We start from the raw sequence: 7,984 nt of genomic DNA, 5'->3' as shown, positions 1-7,984 counted from the left end.
GTTTTTAAGCGATGTTCCAATTTCTAATATGGGTATTAAGCGATGTTCCAATTTTTGGTGTTACATTTGGTATAAGATATTATCTATCCAAATTTTTGTATCCTTTATTTTCCAACTGGAAATCTACATTTGGGACCGTGCATCTATACTATATAAGCTAAAAATTTTAGTGTTAGAAACTGAATCATTAAAAACTTGCTTAGTTTGAAAATTAACGAAAAATACCCATGACGTAGCCTAGTTTGATAAATTTTATTTGTGAGTTGTGTGAACTAAATAATCAGATTTTTGGGACAATTAAAGAGAACAAATTAGTTTTAAAAAAGAAAATTTACAATTTTTGTTCTTATTGGTTGATAGAAATAACAATGTACAATTTAGAAAAAAACGGCAAGTGTTTTCTTTATCATTCATCAAAACGGTGAGCCAAATCTTCACAACTTCCAAAAACGCTTCAACGTTTCATTCTTTTACAAACCTACGCTCCGCTGTTTGCAAGACCTTTTCGTCTTCGTCGTCAACAAATCTGGCTTTTCTTCATCGATTTGCTTAATCCATTCCTTCTTCTTCTCTCCTCTCCATCCCTTTTCCCCTCTCTCATTCTCCAAATTCGGAATCTCCTTATTACGATTTCAAGGCTCCTTCTCGATCCTTGATCATCATCACCGATTCAATTAATCAGGAGTACACAATTTTTCGAAATTTTTTTTTTTTCTGGTAAAACCCTAAGTTATGTACAGCAATTTCAAGGAACAAGCGATCGAGTACGTGAAGCAAGCGGTTCACGAAGACAATGCTGGGAATTACAACAAGGCGTTCCCTTTATACATGAACGCGCTTGAGTACTTCAAAACTCATCTCAAGTATGAGAAGAACCCTAAGATCAGAGAAGCTATTACCCAGAAATTTACCGAGTATCTCCGCCGTGCAGAGGAGATCCGTGCTGTTCTCGATGAAGGTGGATCGGGTCCGGGATCTAACGGCGACGCGGCGGTTGCGACGAGGCCGAAGACTAAGCCGAAGGACGGAGAAGGCGGTGGTAAAGATGGTGAAGATCCTGAGCAATCGAAGCTTCGAGCTGGGTTGAACTCTGCGATTGTTAGGGAGAAGCCTAACATTAAGTGGTCAGATGTTGCTGGGCTTGAAAGTGCTAAACAAGCTTTGCAGGAAGCTGTGATTTTGCCTGTTAAGTTCCCACAATTCTTCACAGGTAGTTTGAGCGAGCGATTTATTGAAGATTCTTATAAATTTGTGAGCTTTATCTGTGTATTATTGATTAAACTTGGTTTGTTTACTTATTTAGGAAAGAGGCGGCCATGGAGAGCTTTCCTGTTATATGGACCACCAGGAACAGGAAAATCGTATTTGGCTAAGGCTGTTGCTACTGAAGCAGACTCTACCTTTTTCAGGTAACATATGTCTAAATGTGTTTCAAGCTCCATGAGTTTATTGCAGTGTCTTAGCTCTTTGATTATAGCTCCTGGATTTGAATATTTGGTTAGGGATGTAGGCGTGTTTGGAGTATTTTAGGATTAGTTTGAGGAGGCGGTGGTCTTGAATTAACCCTCAAGGTTGTTTCGAGGTTCTTTGATGTTGTTTGCGTTTGATTCCTAAGTGTTTTCTTCAAATTTAGATAGTAGTATTAAGGAAATCGGTTCAGATAATTGTCAGAAAGGTTTGATTTTCTCTGGAACTTATATCCAGAGTCTACTATATGTTGCAACTTGCAATCGATTTACTAGATTCTGCTATCTGTGCATGTTATAAACAAGCAATATACAGCCAGATTTAATAGCGTATAGTCTCTGGTTGAATCTATATGGCATATTAGAAAACCGACGAATGTGGTATTAATTAGGCAAACATGTAGATGCTTGGGTTTAAGGTTGCCACGAATTCTTGTTTAATGGTGATTGCACGAGATGCTTGATCAAAAAGATGAAAACTTCTTTAGCTAGCATCATGTTCTAGGGTCTTGGGTTGTGAATTATGTCTAGCTAGGTGCTTCATGTTGGTTGTTTTTCTATCTTATCTTGTGTTTACAGTGTTTATACTTGGAAACATGTTATAGCTTAAGAATAGTTGTTTCCTTTTTACTTCCCAACCATCAGCGTGTCTTCATCAGACCTGGTCTCAAAGTGGATGGGTGAAAGTGAGAAGCTGGTATCGAACCTTTTCGAGATGGCCCGCGAAAGTGCTCCATCGATTATTTTTGTTGATGAGATAGATTCTTTGTGTGGTACTCGTGGAGAAGGAAATGAGAGTGAAGCTTCAAGACGTATCAAAACGGAGCTTCTAGTGCAGATGCAGGTGCAAAGCTTATCTGAACTGAACTTTCTGTCATTCAATCTTAGCAGGAACATTTCTTTTCATTATTTATCTCTTTTTATTCTAGGGTGTTGGACACAATGATGAGAAAGTACTTGTGCTTGCAGCAACCAATACACCCTATGCTCTTGATCAGGTGAAAAAAGTCATAAAAGCAGATTGGTTCCATATTTTCGTTGCCAGTTAAATGATATCTTGGTAACGCCTTGTTGATTTCAGGCTATCCGACGACGTTTTGACAAGCGTATTTATATTCCTCTCCCAGAGGCCAAGGCTCGGCAGCACATGTTCAAAGTATAGTCATTTGCTTCGAGTTCCTTAAGTAAAAACCATTCAAGGGAGACCCAAACAGTTTACTAATGAGATATGTTTTGTAAATGCAGGTCCATTTGGGAGACACGCCTCATAATTTAACTGAACCTGATTTCGAATATTTAGGCCAAAAGACAGAAGGGTTTTCTGGTTCAGATGTGTCTGTTTGTGTATGTGACTTGTCCTTGAGTTATTTCTTATTGTCCTGAATGTTGTTATCGATAGATAAGCCTTTGTATTGAGAATCTTTTTGATTCTTGCAGGTAAAAGATGTTCTGTTTGAGCCTGTTCGTAAAACGCAAGACGCCATGTTCTTTTTCAAGTCTCCTGATGGTACATGGATGCCATGTGGGCCTAGGCACCCCGATGCCATCCAGACTACAATGCAAGATCTAGCAGCAAAAGGGCTCGCAGAAAAGGTACACATAAAAAGCTTTAAATGTATCATTTGAGGTTTTGTGTTTCAAACTTCTCTTAGTTTTAAATCATTTGAGTATCTGCTGGAAGACACATAAAATTTGAAGCATAAATAATGCTATGCTATGCTATCGGTCTTAAAAATATTCATTCCAAAAAGTTATTGTGGTCGTATGATACTGAGATACATAGTTTTTGTAGTCATAAGTCTTCGATGCTGTAAACTAAAAACGGATTTGTGTATTTTATGTGACAGATTATTCCACCACCTATCACCCGAACAGATTTCGAGAAGGTACTTGCAAGACAAAGGCCAACAGTGAGCAAGTCTGACCTTGAAGTCCATGAGAAATTCACGCAGGAGTTTGGAGAAGAGGGTTAATAGATTTGAAGTTCCATCAAATACCTCTCATAATCATATTAGCCTCTTTGACTTTCTGCTTATGTATGTACTGAGAAGCAAAACAAATCTCAAACCCATGTTTGATTTCATCCCAAAAACATTGAATTTGCTTTATTTCTCGAAACGTGTAAAAAATGTTATGAACAATGTTTTCTTTTTATTATTTCACCAAAAGTCCCCACATGAGCAAACTCCATCACTGCCAAAGTGATGAAACCGGTTTGAATCTCTAACTACAATCTCTCTTTTTTCAATCTTTGCAATCAATTTGATGACTGCATGACAATCTCCACAAACCCTAAGGTTCTTAATGATCAAAAGAGGGCTTCCCTTTGGCGTAGCTATTAACCCAAAAGCAATAGCTAATCTCTCACTATGCTGAGCAAGAACAGCTTCTTTGTGCTCATCATCAATGTCTTGAAGCACATAACTTTTATCCGGCTCATACCCTAAATCCTTCAGCCGTGTACTTAAATCTTCTAGCTTCATATAGATCTGATCTTTACGAGGATGAGACCGATCACCCGCCAAGAATGCGTGAGTCTTGTTCTTGACCTCAATCCAACTGTAACCAGGTTCTTTCTTCACGTTTCTCTCGTTCATGAGCTTCCTTACTTTGGCTCTCTCTTGCCAGTCTCCTGCCTCTGCATACATATTAGACAACAGCACATATGCAGCTGAATCCTCTGGTTTCATTGCAATGATCTTCTCTGCAGCTAATCTCCCAAGCTCTGTTTTCTTGTGCACACGGCATGCAGCTAGAATCGTTCTCCAAATGGTGGAACTAGCCGGGTTTGGCATGTTGTCTATAACCTTCATAGCCTTTTCGAGTTGCCCGGCTCGGCTATATAAATCCACCATACAACTATTATGCTCTTTTGTAGGTGCAATCTTGCAGTCTCTCACCATTATATCGTAATACTTTTCGCCTTCTTCTACTAACCCCGCATGTGTACAAGCGGTAAATACTCCGACGAATGTCACGCTATCCATTTTCACCTTTCTCTTCTTCATTTCCTTGAAAACTTCGAGAGCCTTCATAGCTTGCCCGTGTTGTGCATACCCAGAGATCATCGAATTCCATGATACTAGATCTCTCTCTCTCTGCCTCTTAAAAACTTCTTCCGCACTCTCAATGTTGCCTTTCTTTGCATACATGGTTAAAAGAGCACTACTAACACACAGAGAGCTATCGAGTCTTGATTTTATAGCAAACCCGTGGAACTGCTTTCCCTGTCCCATAGACGCGGTAGTAGCCGCACACACGTTAAGGATGCTAGAGAATGTAAACTCATTCGGTTTCACCCCTCCCTTTGTGAGCTTACTAAACATCTTAATAGCTGCCTCCGTCTCTCCGGTCTGAGCATATCCTGCAAGCATCGCTGACCAAGCCACAATGTCTTTATCATCAATACCACTAAAAACTTTTGCAGCCTCATCTACTTTACCTAACTTCACATAAGCATCTAAAAGAGCGGTTCCAACGGTTGAAGACCTCTCGTAGTTAGTCTTTACAACTTGTGCGTGGACCTCTGATGGAGAAATTACAGGAAGAGCTGTGAGAATGACAGAATAAGTGAATTCGTTCGGCCTAACACCTTTCCTCTTCATTTCCGAAAATAAATCCACAGCTTCCTCTTTCCCATCATTCTGCAAGAAACCACTAATCATCGCTGTCCATGAAACAACATTCCCGAGGGATCCTGTCTCTTTGAACAGCCTAAGAGCATCAACCATCGCCATACATTTACTATAAGCCACCATTAGAGCCGTCCTTATATTTTGATCAAACACAAACCCGTATTTTACAACACTGCAATGGAGCTGCTCTGTGAATTTCAGTTCTTTTAAGTTAGCACACAGCTTAACAATGGAAGCAAAGCTAGATTCAGATAACCGCACATGATTAAGCCTCATAGAGTAAAACATTCCCAACGCTTCTAAATCAAGCCCATTTGATGCATATCCTGAAATCATACTATTCCAAGTAACCACACTCTTAACTTCTGTTTTATCAAACAAAACTCTAGCTTTTCTAACATTCCCACACTTGAGATACAGATTAATCAGAGAATTAGACACCGGAATCGTTTTATCTAAACCATTCTTTACAACAACTGTGTGTACCTGAGTTCCCCTCCCACCCACTCCTTCCTCAGCCAAAACTCCAAGAGCAGCTGCGTAAGTAAACGAGTTCGGCTGAGTTCCTTCGCCTTGCATTCTCATAAACAATGTCAAAACTTCCTCACTCATCGAGTTCCGAGCATACCCACTTATCAATGTAGTCCAAGTAACAACATTTCTCTCTTTCATTTCATAAAAAACATTCCTTCCATCTTTAAAGTTACTTCCTTTCATATATGTATCAACCAGCGATGTTCCCACGCTCACATCATCTAAAAACCCAAACTTTACACACTGACAATGCAACTGTCTACCAAAAAGCTCATCACACAGAGTAGCAGAAACTTTTATAACAGAGGAAAAGGTTGAGCAGTCCATCTCCATTCCCAAACGATGAATATTCAAAAAGAGTTTAGTTGCTTCCTGAGTTCGCCCGTCGCGAGAAAACCCAAAAAGCAAACTCGTATAACTCTCCCGATCTCGGTCAGGACTTTTGTCGAACACATTGCGTGCACTATGTAAACGAGAGGATGATGAAGAAGCGCTAAAGCAATAAATACGATGATTGGGTTTGAATATTTCCAGAGATTGAGGTCTCCGTATTGTCGTTGCGAATTGCATTTGCTTTTCAAGATAACGAACAAAATTTTTTGTGTTTTCGAATTATTCATTTGCGGTTCAACAAACAACTCTTTGTTGAGTATCAAATAAAATTATGAAAATGATATTTTGTTGGTTAGACATTGTTAATAGTGTTTAATTCATGGTCTGTTTCGGTTTGATTTTCAGGATTTTTTTTTTTTTTTGGTTTATAATAAACTAGATGAGGACCTGATTTAAAGTTTTATAAATTAAATTAAATTTAACAAAAATATATTAAAATTTGTTGTAAGTTATTTATAAATTTTATTTTTGTTATAATACACGGATTTATATCCATTTACAAATATTTTATGTATGTGTACTATTAAAAGTGTACTTTTAAAAACCTAAATATATTCTATGTTACTAATATATTCTTTATCACCACCTATATATGAAAACATTAAGCCAACTATTTTACTTTCAGTTCTACATAGTTTTTTAATTACAAAAATTGTTGGCTCCAAAAATATTTTGAATAAAAAATATATTACATAATATACTAATCAGTTATGTATTATCACAATAATTTATGACCACTATAGAGAAAACCTCAGCTCCGCCTTATAGAGAGAACCTTGCGTCTAACCTCCTCCACCATAGAGAAAACCTTGGCTCCACCTTCCTCCTTTGGAGAGATAACATAGCGTCCAACCTCCTCCACCTTCTTCCCTAGGGAAGATAACCTTGTTTGCAACCTTCTCCACTATAAAAAGAACCTTGGCTCTGCCCTCCTCCTCTGTAGAGAGAAAATGTTCACGTTTTTTTGCTATCTCAAAATGGCTTGCTCCGACAACTAATGAAAAAAAAAAAAATTTAACGTCACAAAATCTTTTGATAGTAACTAATGTTAAATTTCCCAATATATTTGTGGAAGTGTCTTTGACACACCATGATGTAGCTCTGTCTCTGTAACGCCTCAACCGCCACCTTGCTTAGTGAGCCCGTGTCCACTCTCAGTCCATAGGCCCACCTTCCTAAGTGGGCCCTATATCTTTCTCGGCCCATGGACCCACCCATATTTGATGGCCGGTTTGTTACGTCTAAGAGGCTTTAAAAACTTGTTTACCGACCCTACAAATCTACAAATGACCTTTTCCTGTGTTTTGTCCTCACTCGCACAGTTCCGATAATCACTTCCAGGAAGGTCACCAATCATAAAATTCTCTCAGGATCCTTGACCAAAAAAATAAGTGCATTTTGGTGAAATATGTGGCCAAATCAATTCTTTTATACCTTTTCCGCAAATCAGGATGTCACAGTCTTTGAGCTCATATGAATCTATCAACAACGATTTATGTTTTTTCCAATCTATCTATCTATGTTTGTTATAAGTTTGTGTTTGATTAGCCTATTTTATCCATCCATTAGGTTGAGGAGCTTCTACTCGTTATCTCCCTTTGGGATTGAATGAATAATGGTAACAATTATGTTTGCAAAAAAAAAGGTTTATGACCAACCAATCAAGGTTGAGAAATCAAAACAAAATAAATCTATGAATCTTACAACAAATATATGAATCTTAAATAATTCAAAGATGAAAATATAAACTAAATAAAAAAATCTAAAAATACTACAATAAATTTTAAAATATAGTATTAGGAAAAGAAGATGCATTTATTAATATTTTTCTTGGGTTAACATATTAATCTTACCGATTCACAACTGAAAAAAGAGAAAGTAGGAGCAAATTTTTGTTTAAAAGAATAAGAAAAAATTACTTTCACATTCAAAACAATTTCTAATTAAATAAAGTTG

General features: G+C 37.7%; 2 protein-coding genes across 2 annotated transcripts; one reads left to right on the top strand and one right to left on the bottom strand.

Moving 5' to 3' along the window:
• Positions 1-436: 436 nt before the first annotated feature.
• LOC147944037 (protein SUPPRESSOR OF K(+) TRANSPORT GROWTH DEFECT 1-like) lies at positions 437-3,634 on the top strand. The gene is made up of 8 exons (XM_087450438.1): positions 437-1,210; positions 1,304-1,409; positions 2,112-2,310; positions 2,396-2,464; positions 2,548-2,622; positions 2,712-2,810; positions 2,904-3,059; positions 3,314-3,634. The coding sequence occupies exons 1-8, from the start codon at positions 733-735 to the stop codon at positions 3,437-3,439; spliced, it is 1,308 nt and encodes a 435-aa protein (XP_087306564.1). The 5' UTR covers positions 437-732; the 3' UTR covers positions 3,440-3,634.
• Positions 3,545-6,302, bottom strand: LOC104786971 (pentatricopeptide repeat-containing protein At2g27610). The gene has a single exon (XM_087450437.1). It carries the CDS (start codon positions 6,203-6,205, stop codon positions 3,626-3,628), a length of 2,580 nt encoding a protein of 859 aa, XP_087306563.1. The 5' UTR covers positions 6,206-6,302; the 3' UTR covers positions 3,545-3,625.
• Positions 6,303-7,984: the final 1,682 nt, after the last annotated feature.

The sequence above is a fragment of the Camelina sativa genome, chromosome 5, assembly GCF_030686135.1.
Source record: "Camelina sativa cultivar CO46 ecotype springtype chromosome 5, ASM3068613v1".
Taxonomy (NCBI): Eukaryota; Viridiplantae; Streptophyta; class Magnoliopsida; order Brassicales; family Brassicaceae; genus Camelina; species Camelina sativa.
The sequence above is the reverse complement of the archived record's forward strand: the minus strand, read 5'-3'. Positions and strand labels throughout refer to the sequence as shown.

Bases quoted from the DNA above. Each gene is read 5' to 3' on its own strand.
- LOC147944037 (XM_087450438.1), top strand. From the start codon at position 733: ATGTACAGCAATTTCAAGGAACAAGCGATCGAGTACGTGAAGCAAGCG. The intron at 2,623-2,711 runs GTATAGTCATTT...TTGTAAATGCAG, and splicing joins CTCGGCAGCACATGTTCAAA to GTCCATTTGGGAGACACGCC. The intron at 2,811-2,903 runs GTATGTGACTTG...TGATTCTTGCAG, and splicing joins GTTCAGATGTGTCTGTTTGT to GTAAAAGATGTTCTGTTTGA.
- LOC104786971 (XM_087450437.1), bottom strand. From the start codon at position 6,205: ATGCAATTCGCAACGACAATACGGAGACCTCAATCTCTGGAAATATTC.